The sequence below is a fragment of the Parambassis ranga genome, chromosome 3 (genome assembly GCF_900634625.1).
Source record: "Parambassis ranga chromosome 3, fParRan2.1, whole genome shotgun sequence".
Taxonomy (NCBI): Eukaryota; Metazoa; Chordata; class Actinopteri; family Ambassidae; genus Parambassis; species Parambassis ranga.
Window position 1 is genome coordinate 24,574,914 of NC_041024.1, and position 23,997 is coordinate 24,598,910.

Sequence of the window (23,997 nt, forward strand, 5' to 3'; positions counted from 1 at the left end):
ACTGAGCTCCTGAGAATGGCCCATTCTTTCACAAATGTTTGTAAAAACAGTCTGCATGCCTAAGTGCTTGATTTTATACACCTGTGGCCAGGCCAAGTGATTAGGGCACCTGATTCTGATCATTTGAATGGGTGAGCGAATACTTTTGGTAATATAGTGTATTTTGTTTATGGTAAAGATTGAGGATTCAAAGACGGTTATTTGTCATATGTATTGTGTGCAGGCAGGCAACTCCAAGTAATCTGAAGTACAAAACAAAAAAGGGCCTAAATACCATCAGATGGCAGCAGAGAAAAGAATCTGGATCTGTTTATGTTTCTGTATGCAGTACTGAAGTGCACTCTGTGTACTGTATGTGTGTAGAATTTTGTGTATGTGGGGCTGGTGTGACATGGCAGCAGGGTCAGTTTACGGTGAAGTATTTGCATGTTATGTGCAAGCATGTGTGTGAGTGAGGCTGAACAAAGCGTCTGTTCCTGGCTGAATCAGGTCTGTGTTGTCAGCATTGGGAGCTTGGACTGCCCAGGATTCAGTGGCTCAATGAAATGCCCTTCATGTTGAAACGGCTAATTAGCCTAAAAGAAATGGACCGGCTGGAGCTGCATGTGGGCAGTGCAGCGCTGCGAGTCCAGAGGCCTGATGAGGCTTTGTGGTTCTTTTGAGGCTGTCTGGCTCAATGTGCCGCCAGCTGTGTGAGCACACACATCACTGTTTGATCAGCCAGCCTAGTCCCTAACACCAGGTCAAAACCTAGCACAGCGTTGTGGATCGCAGCTCATTGTGCGGGGGCTTTAGCCTCAGAAGTGCTGGCTTCAACGGATCTTTGATGATGCAGAAAATCTCTGCCACACCTCTGACCTCACTGTGGGGCTTCAACAATCAGCTTTGCCTTATTCACACAAGCTTTATGGTCAGGCCCCTAGCATCCAGTTTCATTTTGAGGGAGTCTGAGCAGCTAATGAGGACCTTGCTCCATGGACCAAACATGGCATTCCTGTGAAAGCTGCTCACTCAGCACTGTGGGCAGTTTTATTTCTGTCCTTCTTCTGTGACCATAACACATGTGCATTAGGGGTTAGAGAAATAATATGTGGATATGAATATGGCAGCTTTTAAACAATGTGCTGCTCCTGGTTGAATTGACTTAGATCTGCATGTATATTATCAATGTAGAAACCCAGTGTGCAACACCCCAAAAACTTATCATAGCCATAACATTAAGATCACTGACAGGTTAAGGTATTTACACTGATTATCTGGTTACCATGGTAGCTGTCAGTGGGTGGGATATGAGGTAACAATTGATCATAGCAGAAGGATTTGAACCACTTCGACAAGGACCAAACTGTGATGTCTAGGTGATTGGGTCAGAACATTTCCAAAGCTGCAACTCTTCCTGGTCTGCAGTGGTCAGTGCCTATCAAAATTCAGTACTGGTCACAGAAACTGGATCGTAGTTTGTTGTGTAGCTGCAGAACAGGCCATGCTGACCCCTGTCCACTGCTGAAAGCTCCAACATCAGAACTGGACCATGGATCAATAGACGAAGATGGCCTGGTCTGATGTAGAACCTTTGACATCACACAGATGCCCTGGTGTGTGTGCGTCACTTGCCTTTTGATCACATAACACCAGGATGCACTACAGGAAGAAGGCAACAGGCAGAGGCAGGGTGATGCTTTGGTCTATGTTTTTGTTGGGAAACCTTGGGTCCTGACATTCATGTGGATGTTAGTTTGACATGTAGCTAAGCATTGTTACAGACCATGTCTACACTTACATGGAAAAGAGTTTCAGTTGCAGTGGCCTCTTTCAGCATAATCAGGATTGGTTTGAGGAACACAACAACAACTTCCAAGTGTTGACTTGGCCTCTAGATCTTAATTTGATGGATCATTTGTGGGATTTACAAAGACGTCCAATCCATGGAGGCCCCACCTCATAATTTGCAGGTTTTAAAGAAGTTGCTGCTAACATCTTGATGCCAGATACCACAGCACACCTTCAGAGGTCTAGTGGAGTGCATTTCTCCACAGATCAGGGTTGTTTTGACAACCAAAGGGGGGCCTACACAATAACAGACAGACTCAGAATGTTAGAGCTGATGGGTATGGAGTTTCTTATCAAGGAAATCTGGCTTATGAACAGCAGCTCGTACATTATAAGATGGATCTTTAGAGAAGAACGTGCCATAAATGTTGTTGTCAGATCATTGACATTATACATATATAATTCCAGTCTCTGACTGAGTGTGTACAGTTGTAAAACAGCAATCCAGTGAAGGGGGAAAAACATGTCCAAATGCAGGCCCACATCTGTTTCCATCAGCCCAGTAGACCTAAAAAACCTGAGCTCAGGCCAACCCTCAAAACCACCATGTTTGGATATTTTGGACTATTTTGCACAACATCACATTCTGAAGCAAAAACATAACAATGAAAAACACAGGAAAGAAAACTTTTTACACCATCTTCAAAATAATGACATGTACACCCAGAAAGAGTGTGTGCAGATAGACACGAGCAGCACAACAGCAGCAACAATACTTAATCCATACTCGAGCGACCAGATACATGAAACTCAAATTCAAGATTGAATCAATTATAAGTATTCCTTTCAATCAGACCAGTCATATAATAAACCAATCAGCACTGGTCTGATTGAAAGGAATACTCTTATAGTTAAAAAGGTGAAGAAAATGAGACAAATGAACCTTGTCGAAATATCAAGATTGAATCATTCCCCACATTTTACCCTGTATTTAACTCATAAAACCAGCTGACAGCAAGTAAGGTGTTCTCACTTTAGTTTAAAGTTTATCAGCCTGTAATTGATGGGCGGACTTATCTTAGCAGACAGTAGCTAACTAGTTAGCTTACCAACGAGCCAGAGCATCATTGTTGAAGGACTGCCCGGTTCGCCCTTGCCCAAAACCACCACTGCTCTGAAGGCACTTTATGAGACTTTAGGTTCATCTACCAGATTTCAATATTGACCCACATTGATTTAATGATATTTTTCTTGATTGATGGTAATACTGCGTAAGTATATGTATAAAATATAAACATTTCAACTCAACATTTGACAAAATCTAAGCAACTTATAAAAAAAAAAAAAATATTAGGTCATTCATAAAATGCATTAAATATATGACTAATAAATAAAAAGAGAGAGAAAACTGACACACTGCACTACACACTTGCAGACTCAAACAAACTAAGGGTTAAAAACTAAAAGCTCATTCTGTTTATTTAGCTGTTGTTGTTGTGTCATTAACATGAAGTGCTCAGCTGTCAGTCTGCAATATTTTCTGACGTAACTGCTTCTAGGAAGAAAACAGATAAAATTCATTTAGAATCAGGAGAATGTGTAGGAAAACAGCTGGAGCACATTACATAAACATGCTGGCCTGATGTTAGGCTTACTTTTGTTGGCTTGTTTTTCCCTTCGCTGTTGGAAAGGGCGAGCGGTTCCAGCGATAATGTCAGTGTCTAAATCTTCCTCAGGATTTATGCAGAAGAAATATTTGCTTGTAATCTGAAAAGAGCGGGTTTCAGTGTGTCAGTCTTTTTCACATGCACACAATCACACGTGTGAGTTTAAAATGCATGGAGGATGGATGTATTCTATCCCAATTCTATGCACTGCTGGTTGATGTCATTGTCTCTCTGGCTGCTTTTCCTCTTTTCTCTTGTGGACAGTTTCTTATTATCTGACTTTGATTATCTTATCCTTGATTTCATTTATGTCTGTCTGGATTTAAATGACCCTCTGTGGCTCGGCTCCATGTGTGCAAAAAAAAAAGTGTTGGTGTACGTGCTGACACATCCAGAGGACACTGGTGTGAAAGGCTAATGGACACTCAGACCTTATGTTTTCTTTGTGTCAGCATGATTCTTTTGTTTCTAGTTTTTCTATTCAATCAAATGATAATAAAATTTATGTTTCATAACTTTGCAAACATTTTCTAAAGTTTCTAAAGGTAATCCAAAAACAGCACTTAGCACTTGGTGCTTATGCACTTTACTCATTCAGTCCAGGTTTTAAGATGCAATCCAATCACAAAATGATGGCGAAGTATGTACAAGTGTGTATGCAATGAGGATGCAGTGTGATTGGACACCTCAGAACACATTCCAAATGAATCAAACCATATCCAAACTCACATCTAGGATCTGCAGTGCAAAAATCTCAAAAGAGGTATCACCAAATACCCGGAGAACAGCTACTAGTACAGGCTATCCCACAGGCCAATGGGAGCCAATGATGAGGCTGCAACATGGCCACAGCTACAGCCAAATATCTTTGGTTTACACTGGACTGAGAAGCGCTGTCCATTGCCAGCTTCAATTGTGTGCCCGCCACACTGTGGATGACTCACCAACAGCAAGGATTGTTTCAGCGATTTGGCGTGTTAGAGTGTTTCTTGTCAGGTGGTACACACTTCCTCAATTTTAACTTCATGGATATTTTCCTTGCATTTTGATTGTGACAAAAATGTACCCTTTAACATGAGCTATGTACTTGTTAGACACTCCATTCACTCACTCCATGGTAAGAAAACATTAAAGAAAACACAAGAGAATTGCACTTGAGATTGTTGAGATTAATGGGCTGTAGAGATACTGATTATAGGTTTTAGAGTTATGTCATTTAGTTTTAGAGAGGCATGCATCCTATGGACAATATATGCAGCAACACCTGTAACAGCTTTTTTTGTGACTTTTAACTTTATGTAATACAGTAACAAAACATGTGTGTTTTGTAATGGCAGCAACATTGTAATGTAAGAAGGTGTAAAAAGGTTGATTCTCAAACTGCAGGCAGGAGTAAGACCACACACACACACACACACACACACACACATATATGATGTTATAAATGGTGACATAAATAATCTCATATTTCATTTCCTCCAGCTGAAGGGATTTCATAAACTGCAGATCTTTATGGTATCATTGCTTTCAGTATTTTTTTATTAAATTATGTAGGCTACTTTATCCCACTGTTTACTGTTGCTATTCATTTCTTTGTCTCACACACACATTCATTCGGCAGTAAGTAAATAAATTAATGTATAAATGTTTTACAGGACTGCACACAAAAAGGTTTTTTGTTTTTTTGCTGTTGCCAGCATGAAATAATGTACACATTCATCAGTGTGCCGACCAGGTCAGGTCATCATTCACTATAAAAGAACAAACACACACACACAAAACACTGCAGACAAGTTAAGTTTTATGCACCATGGAGGATATGTTCTATATATGCCCTATTCATGCTAGCATGAATAGGTTTGAATATATGTTCCCATAAGAACAATGTAACACAAATGTAACTGTCCTGTCATGTTTATTTTTCTATACAGGCATTGCTTATCTGGGTGGCGTCTGCAGTACCAAGAGGAAGTGTGTGTTAGCAGAGGACAACGGACTCAATCTGGCCTTCACCATTGCTCATGAGCTGGGACACAAGTAGGTGTATCTGCATAACATATATTATAATCAGTAGACTTCTAAAAAGTGCTTGAAGCAGTTTGCACTTGGATAATATGCTACACTATAAGTCCCCGCTTTTAGATAACAGACACTTTGACATCATTCAGAAGAGGGTTCAGTATACTTTAGGCCTCTACCTTGTCTGCAGGGATGCAAGATGATATTGAGCATCAGAGCGTGACATGGGAGTGGTTTCTACTCCTCTACCCTCCACCTTCCACAACCATATTCCCTTCCCATCAAAATAAAACAAAAAAAATCCTGTCTCACACAAACTGCATTTTTAGTGTACATTTCCCAGACTTTAGTCCTCACCACCAGCTCTCATGTTTGTGCTGCCTTTGTTTGCAGTTCTGACACGTACGGGACGGGGTCTCTTCATGCTGCTTCCCTAATGAGTTTTTGAGTGACAGCTCAGTATTTGAATTCTGACCCTGGGTCAGTGCTTACAACTTTGACAACACTGCAGTTATAAAATCAGCATTTTAGCAGTGCACAGGAGCAAAGAAGAGCCACACAGAATCCTCTGATTGTAGTGGGTCTTACTATCAGACAAATCCAACCTCAGATGAACTTTTTTTTCACAGTGCCATTATTTATTAAACAAAAAGTGAAGCAAAAAAACTAAACTTGTTCAATACTGCTTCCCCTCTTACTGCTTCCATTGGAGAATACAACCATTTCAAACTATTTGGAGTTCAATGTTCTACAGTGAGAAAGATTATTCACAAGTGGAAACATTCGAGACAGCTGTCAATCGAAATACAAAAACCCAAGAGAAAAAGCCCTCAGAGCCTACAGACCTCACTGAGCATGCTCAGTGTTAATGTGACAGCACAACTAGAAGAAGACTGAACAAGTACAGTTTGTGTGTTTGTTACCAGGAGAAAGACTCTTCTGTCTAAAAAGCACATGGAAGCAGGACTGAGGTTCACTAAACTGCATCTGAACAAAGAACAACACTTGTCCTATGGACAGATGAGACCAACGTGGACTTGTTTGGTCTTAATGATCACCAGCATGTCTGCTGAAAAGCAAGCACAGCATGAAACACCTCATACACACTGTCAAGCACGGTGGAGGAGGACTGATGATCTGGACTTGTTTTACAGCTACAGGATCTGGACAGCTTGCAGTCATTGAGTGGACCATGAACTCCTCTGTATACCAGAGCAATAATAATAATAATAATGCAATGGTCTTATATAGCGCTTTCCTGCTGGGCACTCAAAGTGCTTTTACATTGAGATGCATTATTCGTTCACACCACGTTCCGTACACCGCCAATTCATTCATACGCATTCATACACCAGTGAGTGTTCTAGAGACAAATGTGAGGACATCTGTCTGACAGTTAAAGCTTGGTCCATTGCTTGACATTATCTATTATTGAATCATATGGAGGAACTTTTTGACTTCATGTTTGCTAAATAAATATTCAACTGAAGTTGTATTTGCCTAATACTAAGACCCACCACAATCAGATGATTTTATTTCCATTATTTCTTTAACAACTCATTGATGTGAGTCATACATACTGCACATAAAGCCCTCATTGACAGTTACACAAAGCTAATGCTACATTCTCCTGGAAACCATGGCACAGGGTCTGAAGCTCTTTGGCCATTCCAGGCTCCACAGGACTTATGACCGTTTTCATCTGGCAGCTTTGCTCCAGCTTTGGGGGCCAGGAAAGGTAACAAGTTGGCACACACTGTAGGTCTGACTGCTGCCCATGTACAGTGCACATTATGGCAGCAGTGTTACATAAGCACACATGGCAGAGATTTATCTCCTATTACAACTATTAAAGGTGTGTATAAACTCGGCAGTATAGATGTTATAATGGGGCTGTGACTCATCGCAACACAATGTATAAACTTTATTGTAAACACACAGTGTGTTACCATATGAAGTAACAAGTACAGCTGAAGCTGAAGGAAATGTGTTAGAATAAAGAGAAATAACACGTTTTTGTAGACTAGTGTGTATAAGAGTCCACCCAATAAGAAATACATTGATTTATTCAGTTTACTGAGATAAATGCATCTACAGGTTTTCCCAATGCATCCTGGATCAGCTTGGTATCATGGTCAGCGTTTAGTTGACAGAATATTACCAAAAGAGATGAGAGATATAATAAGGATTTCTGCATTTTTTTTTTGTATTATGATCCCCCAAACGCACACATGCACACACCACTGACAGTATATAACAATGGATGAAGCATCGGTTTCTGCTTCACCTGGTTTTAAAGAGCTGCTTTGAGTCTCTGTGGGAGGCTCCAACCACCGCCATGTTTGCAGGATCACAGTCTGCCTGAACTCCTAATACAGGCAAAGAGGCGGAGCACAAGTGGCAGGCAGGTAGTCGCAGAAGCGCTGAGTCGTTAGTCGAGAAATTATTTCTCGTACCATTTTGTTTCCTTCTGCTGTAAAGTTGGGCATGTTAACATGGTTAACATGGTTGATGTGATTATAAAAGCTAATGTAATGTTAGCCACACTCATGTAATGCATCAACATTAGCAGGATAAACAACCATACCAACCGTATGATTGCGATCCATTCATTAGGCTTCCAAAATAAAGACATTTTCCAGAATAAAATTTTCTTAAAATCAACAGACTGTGCTACATAAAGATCTTTTGTTTGCTCTTGCAGCCAATGTGTGCTTTGTTGGTAGCTAGAGAATTGCCTCTGGTAAGTGGCTGATTGCAAGGCAGCCATTCATTAGCAATCCAAGGGGGCGGATCTGTTCGCCAGCTGCTTCGCTTTCCGACGTCACTAGGGGCTGCAAACCTGAATCACTCCTTCTGATTGAGGAAGAAAGAGATGGCCCTTTCTCAAATGTTGCGTGCCTATATTGCCTGCCATGTATATTCACATGTGGAAGCATGGGCAGATCAGTATCTGCCGTGCTCTGTCCTCTGCAGTGCTCAAATGTAATCATATGTTGCTGAAAAAGAGACTGCACAATTTATTAGTTTCTGAGTCTGAGTGAGTCTGTGCCTGGAGTTCAGACTTAGGTTGTTGTTTTTAATTTGCAAATGTAGGTCACGGCTTTGGGTGGAAACACAGACACACACACACACACATGATGACTGTGCCCAAGTCAAGTCCTCCCAAATTCAACAAACACTCCCTCCTTTGTTGCCCTCTATGTATGACTCATGACAGATGCTTCTCTTAGCTTCTGACTTTTGTACTGTATCAGTACATAGCAGGTGTGCTTGCTGCTGGTTGAGTTGAGTTTTATAAAAATATTCATAATTTATCTAATAGCTATAAATCAGTACAGTTTGTGTCAAATGTCATAACTCTTTGGAAAAGTTGAAGCTGAAAGTCACAAAGATCTATTCTGCCAGGCTTCAGCTTATTCGCTTGTGCCCAAACCTCCGTTGGTTCAGATCAGTTAGGCTTCTGCAAGCCTTCTGTCCTGCTGCTACTTGCTAGGGTTTTTTTTTCCTTGTGGTGATTGGTTGATCTGATTGTGAAACTGATCTCCAATCACCTGATGAGTATTGTTTTTGGGGTACCAAATTGTTCCCCCACTGTGAGGGTTCTGTGTAGCCAAAGCCAGGCCTTTGTGCATTAAAAAAAATCGCTATACTATTAACAACAAGGAATATGATGTTGTGGAGTGATCAAATATTTTAGCAAGCCAATATCTACGATTGGTGGACTGTTGTGCATTTTCACCTAAAGATGCTTGATGCTCTGATAAAGATGCTAAAAACACCTGACACTGAGGGGCTACTTGTACATTTTTCCACAGAGAAATATTACATTTGTTAAAAATTTTATTTTAAAAAAAGTTATTTAAAAAAAAATCAAAACAAATGTGTGGCACACAGTCAACTGTGCTCTCTATGTGTGTGTGTGTATCATGCTGCTCTCCATGTGTTTTTTTTTCAGCATGGGAATGAGTCATGATGACGACCATGCCACCTGCACTGGACACTCCCATATCATGTCTGGTGAATGGGTGAAGGGAAGGAATCCCAGCGACCTGTCCTGGTCCGCCTGCAGTCGTGATGACCTGGAGAAATTCCTCAGGTGAGAAACCGCTAAGGCTTGAAAACTTAAAGGTTATTCCAGGGAACCAATAGCAATTAAGCTAATTCAGCACCACGGACAGCACCATAGATTAATTAATTGGTACTGGTATGTCTTAGATTTTAGCTAAACTACACTTACATATTCATGTTTTCTCTTTTTAGAAAAGTTCTATGCTCGCTTGTTTAATAAGTGTCTAGTTAGTGTGTAACCCTGAGTCCTGAGACACACAGCGGGGCACGCTGCTCACGCTGGATGTGTTCTGACTTGCAGTTTTTGCCAAGTCACGTCAATCTGCACCAACCAGACTGAGCATGGTGGGAAGTCAGACACCAAAACAACATAGACAATGTAGTGGATTTTCAAACTAAATCAGTGGACTCATAAGCCTTAGGCTGTCTTTTCTGAGCAGCATCTTCATCAAGAAGACTAAAAAATGCTGATACAGATGCAGCTCTCAGAATCTGACAAACATCACATCAAAATGTGATGACAGAAAACAGTCTCTAATATGATCTTTGCTCTAGGGCATCTTTTGGCTGGGATGGTGGGGTTAATGGATAACACATGCACTCTGAAGTCTGAGGTTTAGAACAAAAGTCAAGCAAGGAGGATGACGGACAGGCTGCTGAGTACAACACAGTCATAAATGTCAAGCCATCTGGCCATGTCCGCCATCAGGAGGTGGCAGCAGGTGGGAGGGTGGCTGTACAGTCCCTGAACATATCCACACTGAATATTGATACAGCAGGATAATGCAGAAGCAGCTTACAGTCACTTCTTTTAGTGTTTAGATGCAGAGTTCAGTGTCCTGTGTCTCAAGGCAAAAACATTCTGCTGGACAATAAGCCATGGGAACCGCTGAAAGAACAGACAAACTTCATCCAGGCCCTCTTTGCTTTGGCTCATACTGTATATTGTTTGATGTCATCATCAATGCTCATCTACATCTGCTCTCAGAATAACATTGTTCACATATTCCTGCTATAGATGCCAAGTCTCTGTTGGAATCAGTTTTGACCGTCAAAAGAAAACACTTGGAATTTGAACTGTAAGCATACACTATGAATCTATTTTTTTTCCTTAAACAGATCCAAATCCAGCGCTTGCCTACTCCACACAGACCCCAGGAGTCGATACCAGGTCCGGCTGCCTCCCAAGCTGCCGGGAATGCACTACAGTGTAGACGAACAGTGCCAGATCCTGTTTGGGACCAATGCAACTTTCTGTAATGACATGGAGGTACAGAACTGTTTTAATAGTTAAATATTATTTAGATGCTCCTTAAAACCAGGAAGGGAATGCACAAAGAAGTTCAGTTTTCATTTCATTCCTTTTTACACAGCCCACAGCGCATCTGCACACTCATTTAGAGAATATATTGTTTATTACGAGCTAAGAGAAGACCCGAGGAGGATATGAGAAGTGAGAAAGGATGAAAAGAGAACCAGATCAAAGAATGGAGTTAAATTAATTATCCACTTACGTCAAAGTTGACTGGGTCAGAGGGAGCTTCACAGGAGGCACTCAAGTAACCCTAGTAGATGATTTGAAGTACAGTGCAACAGACACTCTTTTGTTTTCTCAGCAGTATTTTTCATTAAAGCAAGAGAAAAAAGATCATTTTGATCTGCTTTCTCTGCTTCTGTAGGGATGTAATAGATACACCTACAGTCATGTTAGTTAGTCAGCCCTCTTAAGATCCCACCACATTTGTATTGTATTATTTTTCAGTCAATCTGAAGCAGATTTGCTGCTGTGCTTTGGATTGTCCTGTTGTACGACCCAGTTTCCCCCAAGCTTTAACAGGCAGATGTCCTCACATTTGTCTCTAGAACACTCTGGTGTTCATGGTCCACTCATCATCCCTCCACCTGCTCAGTGAGGTCTGTAGGCTCTGACATGTAGCTCTTGGGTTTTTTGTGTTTCTCTGATCTTGGGGTGAATTAGCTGTGACGTCCACTCCTGTGAAGACTGACAGCTGTCTTGAATGTTTCTCACTGTAGAACGTTGAACTCCAAATAGTTTGAAATGGTTTCATAAGTCTTTCAGATTGATGTGCAGCAACAGCTGCTTCTCTAACACCATTGTTTGTGTCTTTCTCTCTTGTCATTGTGTTAACACACACCTGAATGTTCCAGAGCAGCAACCTGTCAAAACATCTGTTTTTATAGAGGTCTGTACACCTGCTGATGATCAGTTCATCAAGGACTGATCATCAGCATCGATTGTATATAGTTGTTAGTCAGACCCTGAAATGTGATGTTTCCAGCTCTGCATTTCCTTTAGTTTTGTTTCTTACCTGTAAAAATGCTTGAGATTCCAGCAGTAGGAGCTTCATGGCTAAAGCCTGATATTAGTAGTTAGACTCCACCTGGAAATGCACAACCTCAGCCATGCTAACACAAGCTTCTAACCTGTCATTTGATTGGGAAATTGAGGTGTAATATGTATGACTGTTTCTGATCATTTGGCTGGCACCCTTCATGCCTATATATTTAGTCTGGTGCCTCAGGCTGTAACCCAGAACCTGACATACCACCGACTCTCAGAATGTATCCAGGGCATATTATTTATTTTAAAAGCAGAGGCAGCTCTTTGTTTTTATTTTTCCCTGATTCAATAAGTAAATCACATCATATTATGACAGTGTTGGTTGAACAGATGTTTCACATCAAGCGGCTCCGACGGCATGATCCTTCATTTTTCCTGGTAGGCCTTTAATGTGAAACGTCAACGAGTCTTTTGTATGACCGATTAAAAAGACAACAAAGACGAAGCAGTTTATGAGTGGTGAATGTAACATGAATTTACACTGTCATAATTTATTGTGTCTTCTGTATGTGTGTGTCTCAGCACCTCATGTGCGCTGGGCTGTGGTGTTTAGTGGAGGGAGACACATCCTGCAAGACCAAACTGGATCCTCCTCTGGATGGAACAGAGTGTGGAGCGGACAAGGTATCTCACTCGCACGCTGTGCAGACACACACACACACAAAGAGTGAGGCATTAGCTTTTAATGTGTGCGTCTGTGTGTCAGTGGTGCAGGGCAGGCGAGTGTGTCAGCAAGACTCCCATCCCTCAGCATGTGGACGGCGACTGGAGTCCGTGGAGCCAGTGGAGCATGTGCAGCAGGACCTGCGGTACTGGAGTCCAGTTCAGACAGAGGAAATGTGACAACCCTCCGTATGTCACCTGTCTGTCTGTGTGTGTTTGTTTATATGTGTGTGTTTGTGTGTGTCCTCCATCTTATGGCTGTACACTCTGTAATAATAGTTTACAATGCGACTGCCGAGCAGGTGCACAACAACAACGCTCTAACTGTTTTGACCCCATTGACCTCAAAACCTTCAAACAGCTTTAAAATACATGTTTGTGTGTCTTTTTGTTCTTTAACCTTTTCTACCCCAAGGCTATTTTTAAGACGCAAGCTTGAAAATCACATGCCCAAAAATAAACAATTTGGTCAAAATGACACCATTTGTCAAAGAAAGAATTAAAAAAGGATATACTGATGGACATTGGACTTTCCAGTGGTCGTTGAATGCATGCATCCATCAGAATAAATAACCAAATTTAAGCTTAAAGCTTTATTCTACATGTCTCATTAAAAAAAAATCTGAAAAAACGGTTTGAACAAGATTCCATGTGCAGGCTTGCTGTAGTTTATGTAGAGTGAACATTGTCAGTTGTTGTGATCTTATTAATATTTGTTAGCATATATTTATCAACCTTTTTACATCTAAGCATTCACTGTGTGTGTTTATGCGCAGGCCGGGTCCAGGTGGTCGACACTGCCCGAAGGCCAGCGTGGAGCACAAGGCCTGTGAAGGTCCTCCATGTCCCAAAGGGACACCCAGCTTCAGAGACCTGCAATGTCTGTCCTACGACCGACACGCCAGCAAGAAGAAGGGCAGCATGCTGACTGCTATTATTAATGATGGTGAGACACACATCTTCCTCCTAACTTCAGCATAGGAAGAGTAACACTGCTCTTACTTGTATTAATCCATCTGTGTACACACGTGATGCAGTGAATGTCCAGGGGGCTGCCAAAACACATACAACATACAGCTCAGTACTGTTCCTGAACGCATCCTGTTTAGACTGACATGCTGAGCCGGAGATGCAACTGCTGTGGTTTGTCTGACTCACAGGATGTTGACACTCTTAAACTATCACATTACGTTCATATTGTTTATAGGATGAGAAATATGTAATTCATCTATCTTAATGATATTGTGCAGGGTCAGCATCACTGCACCCTGGGCTGGACCGCCACCAGGGATGATTGTGAATAGTTAAAGGAAGTGCAATTCTCTCCCTGGCTGCAGCCAGGGCTGATGTTTTCATATATTTTGTATATTCTGCATGTCATGTAAACCACAAAGCCAGCGTGAAAACAACCAAGAAAAACACTGAGGACATATCTGGACTTCAGAGACCAGTTTTTACACTGTTTGCATCCCGGTCTGTCCACAAACAAGTGGACAGAATGCAGCATGTAGTATACAGTTCACAATACACATATTACACCAGGCAGTCTACCCCACCTACTATATACCACAATGCACTGCTGGATGCTACACATTAGCTGTACTAGTGATGATAATGATACTATGTAGTCGATGCTTTGACCCTGTAAGCATTTGATTTACACTTTAAAGTGAGGATTGGTATCATGCAGCACACACACAGTTTAACAGGTAATGTTTTGTTTTAACACTTGTGAAAGCTTAAAGGCAAAAGTGACAGAAATACGTTTAGACCCTATGAAATTAAGTTAATGTCTACAAAGCAGGAGAAGATATACAGGTTTATCGAAGAGCCAGGAAACCTTGTGCAGAAAAGACACCTTCAAACCAGACTGAAGTCTGCTAGAGACAACCTGGAGACAGATTACACACACTGGAAGTGTGTCGTTTGGAAACCAATCTAGAGCTCTTTGGTCACAGAGATGTTGCCTTTGGATAATGAGGTGTGTAACCCAAAGAACACTGTTCACACAGTCAAACACAGTGGTGGCAGTTTAAAGGTAGGGTAGGAGATTTAAAAAGCTCAGTGAGAGTCAGACTTTGAAAGTAAACACACGCCCCTTTCTCTCAGAGCTCACCCCGAAGCCACGCCTCCAATCACATGGACGCACGTTACCTGAAGACGAGCTGCGGTCTGTGACTTCGGCCATCATGCACGTACCTCTCTGGTGCTCAGAGCAGGAAGAGAGTGACAACCAGCCAATACTCCACACATGGTCCACCCGGAGGATTGGCTGATGTTTTTAGTGTTTTATAGCTTCCACAGATGATTCATATTCTTCATTTTAAAGCGAAACTGCCGAACTAATCAGTTGCTATCGGATTGTAAAGAGAAGTTACACATCAGAATGAAATCTCCTACCCTACCTTTAATGCTGTGAGGATGCTTCAGTATGTCTGGCAGTGGGAATCTTTTCAAGGAGAAAGGAATCCTAAAAAAGAACATTGAATATTGAATAGTAGGTTACCACTCAGGTCACAAGAGCAGGATATGGACATGGCTGCCTGTTAAAAATAACAGCAACAATACTTGTTAATTACATGACATGAGGTCTTGAGGTCTTTAGAATTCTGTAAATCTTTTGGAACATAGAAGACAGAGTGCAGCTGGACAAAAGTCACAGTACTAGAACTTTCTTTGCTCAGACCTTAAGTAGAATTCGGCACAAACACTTATTTGAACTCCATGAACTGATGTGAATGCAGCGGTTTAGAGTCAGTTGGTTGATGAGTTTGATGATATCGGTAAGACATCAGTATAATGAATTGGCCCAAAATGGAAAATGGCCGATGACAGATAAGTTGACTTTTACTCACTGTGTCCCCAGTGTGTGTATTAAAACAAATGATGTCATATCTACAGCGTGTGGAGGTTTTTAAGTGTCAGACACTGATAGCGGTGTTGCTGTTGCTGCCATGTGAGTGAGAGCCAAACAGCATTCCTTTAACACTACAGATTTAATTAGCCATCATAATGTATTAAATCCACTTCAACAAAAACTTCATCTTCTCCTCAATAAGTTGGAAAAATATGTGCCAAAATATATCCAATGAAATGATCAAGCAAGGACAAAGGTCAGCTTCATAACGATCTGCAGAAAGACATGAGACATGGATGAGCTGCGACTTGGCTGCTGAGCTGAGGTTCTCCTGGAGGTAATTGTACTCACATAATACACCAAATGTTTTCAATAGGTGACAGGTCTGGACTGCAGGCCGTGCTGTTCTAATACATGCAGAATGCAGTTTGACATTGTCTGACTGAAATAAGCAAGGCTTGATCTGCAGCATATGGTGTTGTTAATGTGCAGCAAAAAGGGGGTAAGCAGTCAACAACACTGCAGACCTGCACATGGGGATATTAACATTTAAACTGGTGATAACAAGAGTTTTTCATGTAATAGCTAATAAGATTTATTCATCAGTGTCGTCCTTTACTGAGGAGCTTCTGCGTGATTTTTTTTTTTTTTTTTTTTTTTTTTTTTAAGAAATTTTCTTTGGAATTGTGACAGAGACGGTAATTCAGCACAGGTTTCACATCACCGGGCCAGAATCTCATGCGATCCCTGTGATCTTTATCTTACTTTGATTTCTAATGTCTTCCCTGTGGCCTGCTATGGATCCACACAGACACTTCTTTATTCTTCTCCAGGACCGCTGCTGCCTGCAGGGTCACTTCTCAGCTGACACAACCTTGGAAATCAGGTTTTTTTCCCCTCCATCCTTTAATCAGCACCTCTCCTACAGCTGTAACAAAATCAAGAATGGCCTTTGATTCATCATACAAGCTGTTTATTCAAACACCATGCGAACATGTTTTTGTGGAGGTAGACACATTTATACCTCATCCTTCCTTGCAACCTTCTTTTTCTTCTTCAGGAATTAATGTCATTTTTACAGTAAAGTAATTGATACACTGTGGTCTTTAAACCAGACTCAGTTGGTACTAAGGGGCCCAAAGTGTGACAAGAAAACCTCCCCCACACCATTACAGCAGCAGCAGCAGCCTGAACCCCTGATACAAGGCAGGATGGATCCATGCTTTATGTTGTTTACACCAAACTCTGACTGACCGTCTGAATGTGTCAGCACAAATGGAGACTCGTCAGAGCAGGCAGCAGAGTTTTTACAGTCTTCTATTGTCCAGTGTTGGTGGGTCTGTGTGAGTTGTAGCCTCAGTTTGCTGTTCTTAGCTGACAGCAGTGACACCAGCTGTGTTCTTCTGCTGCTGTAGTCCATCTGCTTCAAGGCTGTTGTGCGTTCAGAGATGCTCTTCTGCAGACCTCGGTTGGAAGCGGTGCTTATTTGAGTTCCTGTTGTCTTTCTATCAGCTCCAACCAGTCTGACCATTCTCCTCTGACCTCTGACATCAGCAGAGAACTGCTGCTCGCTGCATATTTTCTCTGGTTCAGAGCGTTCTCTGTAAACACTAGAGATGGTTGTGTGTGAAAATCCCTGAAACACTCAGACCAACAACCATGCCACGTTCAGAGTCACTGAGATCACCTTTCTTCCACATTCTGATGCTCACTCTGAACTTCAGCAGGTCGTCTTCACCATGTCTACATGCAGAAATGAACCAGCTGCTGACACCTGATTGGCTGCTTAGATTAACGAGCAGCTGAACAGGTGGACCTGATGAAGCGGCTGATGAGTGTCTGTCAGTGAGCACAGAGGAAGGAGGCGGAGCCAAATTTCAACAGTACAGATTAAATTAGTCATCTGAATATGTTAAATAGGAGTTAAGTAAATATTTTAGTAAAATTACGGACATAATATTTTAGAATTCTAGTGAAAGATAATTTAATACAAATATTAAAGAATTTCAAGTTTACAGGTCAGGTATTCCACCTCATCTCCTGTGTTATATTAGAACACAGTTGGATTTTGGATTATGGCAACAAATAAAAGTTATGATGATTGTTTTGTTCATCAAAGTATTTATCATAAATGAACAACATTTCCATGATTTTGTAAATTCGGTCCATACCAGAAAGCTACACCGCAAACCAACTTACAGCATGGTCACATGACTGTAACATCATTATAACTGATCATAGCGTGCTTACATAATGTCCAAGCATCTGAGTCTCATTTAGCCTCTTGTTAGCAACTGCTATTTCGAAGAAGACCTTTATCTCAGACATTTAATCAAAAACATGCTGACCTCTGAATGAGGGGGACCAAAAGAGGTAAAATGCGTCACCTGGTGTTAGGACCCGTTCCTGCATAACTATACCGTGTTTGTTTCATTGTATAAAAGTTGTTGACTTGTGCAACAAATGTTGTTGAAGAGTCTTTGTTTTTACTTTTCTAACTTAACCCGAATCAGCTGTCATGGCTGCTCATCCTCACACTTGGCAAGCTCAGTAAATGATTGCTGCTTTCACAGCTTAGATTCAAAACACTGGGCCGTACACGGCCTTTTATTATCCACATGTATTGATTATGTCTGTCTGGTTTATATTTTGTATTATTTGTGAATAACATTAAATTGAATCATCTTTTTTGATGTTTTTGCAGCTTTGCATTAAGCTAACAAATTGATTTTGTGTGTTTATGAGCAGAGAAGCCGTGTGTGCTGTTCTGCAGCCCTGTGGGTCGAGATGTCCCCGTCCTAATGGCTGACAGAGTGATGGACGGTACTCCCTGTGGACCCTACGAAGCCGACCTGTGTGTTAATGGGAGGTGTCAGGTACACACACGCAGCATCCAAAGCATGCCTTCACTTGGCTTTTTTTCATGATGCTAGTTATGCTATAAGTTGCTGTTGCTGCGGAGATGGCCCCATAAATAAATGCAGTCCTCAGCTTCCACAATGTGAAATTTGGCATTGTTGTGATGACTGTAAAAAATTAATCAGCCATAAAAATAAATAAACATGTGCAGAGTTGTGCAGGAGAATTTCCCTAATAGGGATCAATGGGAGCTCCTTCATTCATTATTTGTTAACAGCGGTGGAGTGGATCCACAGCCCGCTTCCCCTGGGGAGGGTTGAGGAGTTTATTTGGATCCGATGTCCCGACTACAGTCAGTCTTTTGTGTTTATTTGCAAATGTTTGATGCTGGTACATTTGGGAGGAATTCCCCCTGTCCTTCTGGCCAAGGCAGAGAGAGGGAAAGAGACAGAGATTATGTGTGTGAGAGAGAGAGAGAGAGAGGCTGGTCCAGAAATTCAAATATGGATGCAATTATGACGCACGTGTGCTCACTTCTTACATCTCAGCATTGACGCATGTATCATTAACTGTGCAGATCTCTCAGTGAGTACAGCTGAAGCATACACTGCATACAATATGTATGTGTTTTATATATGATCCTAAGTATTGGCTCATACAAATCATCGGGCAAAACTATCTTCATGCTGAGAAAAATGTGAACACACAGGGAGTTTATGTACAAATCATGGGCAGATAATTCAAGATAATGATATTATACATTTACCAGAAAAAAAAAGACATTTTAGATTATTAGAGGGTCCTTTCCTCTAAATTATTTCCTAAAGAGACTAAAGCAGAACAAAACAATAAGACTAGTCTAATAAATAAAGCACAAATCAACAACAAACACTGCTGCACGACATAGATATCAGCCTTAAAAGTATTGGCATTAGCACTGCCCACAGAATATTTCACCTGGGAAAACATAAGTAAGCTTATGTTTATGTGTTAGTCGACCAGTCTTATGTGCCTTACATGAGGAAATTGCATTTTTAATAGTAGTGAGCTAACCGAACTGAAATAAGAGTAAAGGTCAGTTATTGCATCGCTAAGATAGTTGTTGAGCTCTAGCACTTCTTTGCTCTGCTGTATTATAATGTGGATCTCAATGGTTTCGAGAGACATCAAAATAGACCAGTGAAATATGCTGAAAGTGAAACTGGGATGCTGCTACATGTGCTGAGAATATTGTAAAAAAGTTCAGCTCAGACCATGTGATGACGCCTATCTGTAGCTCTTTTTCTGTGTGAAAATATCAGCCAATAATCTGTGACTGGGCGATGTATGAAGGCAGATATATCTGTCCGTCTCTGCTGAAGAGTAGACTAATGCTAATCCTCATCATCTCACATGACATACAGCCAACACATTGTTAGCTCCTGATTAGCACAAGTTCTGCTTGCCTCATCTCTGTTCCTTCTCATCACCCCCCCACTGTGCCCACCACCATCACCATCCATCATCAGGCGCTGCTGCTGAGGGAGGTCCTGCAGCACACGTCACATCTGCCTGTCTTCTGTCTGTTGTGTCCCACAATGTATTCAAAGATGTTCAATATTTAAAGAAGTGATTCAACCAGACACAATCAAAAGAATAATGGTATAGTAACTGGTATAGATCTACATGGTCCCAGGTCTTTTTGAGATTAGTAGATTAAGGATTATTATAGCAAAACAATGCGCACAGTTTTCTGTCTGCTGTTTGTCTCAGCCCTGCTTTAAACATCCACCTCATGCACATTAGTTTGGCTCGACCTGCATGCTGGTTTTGTCTTTCACCTGAGAGGGTGAAGGAAGACTGCGGACAAAGAGAGGGGAGGCAGATGCAGAGGCTACAGAGGGAGGAGGAGGTGGAGGAGGAGGCATGGATGTTTTTCTAAGCCTGGCATGTGAGACTGAGGCATGCTATGAAAACACTGGCAAGGAGAGGGAGAGAAAAGAAGGAGAGGAAGCAGACAGGAAAAAAGGGGAGAGGAATATATTCAGTGAAGCTATGAAAATAGACTGTCTGGATGGAGGAGGACCCTGGAAGTCTGGCCCGAGCTAGAGAGAGGCCCCCTGATTCAGCAAACTCCTGCATCATGCGTTGCCATGTGTATGCTCTGCCTATGTGGACTGAACGTTTACATTTCTGATTCTGTGAGTGTCAAAGAATTGAGGCAAATCACTGCTGGATCTCTAAAAATATCTTGCAGCTCAATCAGGAGCGGGTGTTGGTGATTTTTACTCACCACAATGTGTGGAAGCCTTCTCTAACTGAAGGATATTACAATAAGATCAGCTCCAGTAAACCTGACTACATGTTTGCAGGGCAGAACGTCTTGCAAGTAGGATGCTGGGAGATTTCAGATTAGCTTGTTCTGCATCTTAAATGTCTTCTGACAACTTGCTGAAGTGATCTTGATGATCAAAGATGTGATGTGCATCAGCTAATCCCAGGCATAAAGCTGGATTCTGTCTGCTTGAATACGTTTAGTACTAACCAATGCATGCATGACAACTGCACAGCTGCACACTGTATGGATGAATCTATCAGAAAACCTGACTGATTGTATCAACAAGTCACTTCTTATATAATTTCACAAGTAGGTCAACATGTGTGTGAAGCAGACTCTCCATTTCCTTAAGTTGTAACACCACCTTCTGATGGCTGGATGAACTACATAGCACAGGGCCAAACTTTCACATTATGCCGAATTCATACAGACATGAAGACTTCACTCTATGTTTGTTTGTGGACAGAAAATCGGCTGCGACGGCATCATCGGCTCTTCAGCCAAGGAAGACCGCTGTGGTGTGTGTAACGGAGACGGGCGCTCCTGTAAAATAGTGAGAGGAGACTTGAACCACACAAAGGGAATGGGTAAGTGTGTTTTTTTATTTATGCAATATAGCAATATTTACTGCTGCTGATGTTATCGAGGCAATGGTGATGATGACTGACATGCTGTGAAGGTGTTTTTGCTTTAATGTTTCGTGATATTTAAACATGCTAAAACATTTTCAGTCAGTTTTTTTAGTTTTTTTTTGTCAAATCTTAAAGGTGTAAATTGTTATACCGTATATATAAAAAAATTGAAACATCCACAACACTTGAAGAATTACCAGCTATGCCATAATGCCACAGACACGCTTTGTCCTGCAGTGCAGGGTCACAGGGGGCTGGAGCCTATCCCGGCTGTCTATGGGTGAGGCAGGGTACACCCTGGATAGGTCACCACTCTATCACAGGGCAACGTACAGACAAACAACCATTCACACCCATACTTACACCTACGGGCAATTTAGAGTGGGAAAAATGATCAGATTGACCTAAATGACCAGATAGGGATCAAAGGTCATAATGTTACGGCTGATGGTTTCATGTCTGAGGACTTTAGTTGCTACTGTGGGGGGATTTTCTGTTGTGAATGAATGAATTCTTTATATTATAAAGTCAACACACATCCCTTTGCAGAATGCTAGCATGGTATGACTAAAATCACCTCAGCTTTTCAATTCACATCAGCCAATTTGTCTTTGTGTAAATAATGATTTTAGCTCTATTCACTGCCATTTATTATGGACTATCTTGTGACTGCTCTGTGGACTCAGCTTCATCAGAATACACAGTAGACGTTTACAACAACAATATTTACATTTACAATAATACAATAATAATAATAATTTACAATAATAATAGTATTTGTCAGATCTACCTATCAGTATTAAAAAAAGGAACTACAACTTGTCTACAAATTACACCTTTAATGATTTGCAGTCTGTAACTTTTGTGAACTCCTAGATAAAACAGGTGTGTTTGTTTCAGATGCATCTGAAACAGTGCATTTATTTTCTGAAAAATGTTTTAACATTTCACATTAGATTGTATGATGTTTACAAAATGCTAAACCAGAGTATTTTCTAATGCACACCCCTGAGGGTCACAAGGGCTAAAGAGCTGTCATGGCAACCTGAAATGTTTATTTAATGAAGTCTTGTCATTCAGACAGTTTGGTAAAAAGGAAATTATTAAGAAATAATTATTCATACTTGAAAAAGCTGTCGATTCACAGACTAATCTGTGAGATGTCTGCAAGATGTTCAGATAAACTATAATTAGACATCACTTGCTCACAGTATGTTTTAAGTAAAGCTGTCAGCTCAGTCTCATGCTAAATGCATATCAAAGGAGGTTTTTTGCTGCTGGTATATGGTGGTACACTCTTAACAGTAGACATTAGTTAAGTGATGGCTGCTCCATGTCAGGCAGTTACACAGGATTCAGAGCATACTCGCACGTTCTGGACTCTGTCTTAATCATATATCATATGCAGTGGTGCTTGAAACTTTGTTGGAATTTTCCATATTTCTGCTCGAGTATGATCCAAAACATCCTAAGAATTTCACACAAAACCTATAAGTAGACAAAGAGACCCCACCCAATCAAATGTGAATGAAATATTAGACTGGGATATTTAGCTGTTTAGTTCAGGCTAGGCCCAGGTGCAGTAAAACAGGCCCAAACCATGACACTACCACCGCGGTGTTTCACACATGATAGAATGCAGTGACCACTGTAGGGCCAACAGTCAGCATGGACTTTTAGTAAATGAATGAGGATTCAAAACAGAAATGGAAACTTATTGTGTGTTTTATGTGCATGTGTGCAAGACATGCTCGGTGTGGTCAGCAGGACATGTGACCTCCATTTCCTTGTCTCGCCCTCCAGTTACCACTAGACAGTGTAAGAAGGTATCTACCTGTGTGATGGCTAAACCCAGAGCTGTCCCCAAGTGTTTCTCATGTAAGGTGCATGCACTGTGTGTGTATGTGTGTTTGGAGTGTCTGGAGTGTTTTACTGTAAGTAGATGAGAGAAGCATATTTGTGGGCTCCCCTGGGGGGGTGTAGTCTGAATCTTTTTTTTTCTTTAAGTGCTTGGTTACAGTTACATAACCAGATGTTTGACCCTGTTACCCCATAACCCAGCCATTATGTATGCCAGGGACACATTCCTTTCATCCAAGCTGTTTCCCTCTCTCCCTGTTACTCCTGCCAAGTGAATGGGGGGAACAAGCATTGGCAATAAAATGCTGGCTTCACACTCCTGAATCCCCACCTACTACATGCACATCTGGTTCTGCTGCCAGCTTCAAAGTTTGACATTTAGAGAACATCAAATTTAACCTGTTTCTTCATCATCCAATGTGTTGCTAGTGAAACCCAGGTGAGCCCGCAGCAGTGTGTGTCTAATCAAAGGCAGACTGGCAGGGTGGTGGTGGAGGGTTGGTGGATACAGCTGGTTGGCTTTCAGGAAGGGTGTGCTGTGTTTGTTCATCTTGGATACGAGCTGCGTCGGAAAAGATCTGCACAGGATCAGTTTCAGCCCGGGCTCGCAAAATTTTGTACCATGAACCCAACAACTTTTAAATGCAAAGAACCACATCTTCAAATGAAGAAGCTTTTTTTTTGTACTTTTTTACTTACACCCATAAAGAGACAAACACAATCTTAGTGGTTCATTTTTGAGCATATGGGCTCCAGGACTCTAATCCCTTAAATTTTATTCCGAATAAAAATAATACATTCGCTATAATAACCAATAACTTATTCTGTGATTACATATGTCAATAGTGCTACTCAAAATGTTTGTGTGAATTACACATGGTCTGAACAGCGTCCATAGCAACAGTTTGTTGTACATAGCA

The 23,997-nt window shown here is 41.3% G+C and overlaps 1 protein-coding gene across 1 annotated transcript in view; it reads left to right on the forward strand.

Moving 5' to 3' along the window:
- adamts17 (ADAM metallopeptidase with thrombospondin type 1 motif, 17) overlaps positions 1 to 23,997 on the forward strand; it is a 73,603-nt gene that overhangs the window by 34,395 nt on the left and 15,211 nt on the right. Inside the window, exons 8-15 of the mRNA XM_028402769.1 lie at positions 5,369 to 5,474; positions 9,415 to 9,555; positions 10,647 to 10,797; positions 12,412 to 12,513; positions 12,596 to 12,741; positions 13,329 to 13,498; positions 18,158 to 18,285; positions 21,052 to 21,172. Of these exons, the coding sequence (XP_028258570.1) occupies positions 5,369 to 5,474; positions 9,415 to 9,555; positions 10,647 to 10,797; positions 12,412 to 12,513; positions 12,596 to 12,741; positions 13,329 to 13,498; positions 18,158 to 18,285; positions 21,052 to 21,172 (1,065 nt within the window). The remainder of the gene's footprint in view (positions 1 to 5,368; positions 5,475 to 9,414; positions 9,556 to 10,646; positions 10,798 to 12,411; positions 12,514 to 12,595; positions 12,742 to 13,328; positions 13,499 to 18,157; positions 18,286 to 21,051; positions 21,173 to 23,997) is intronic.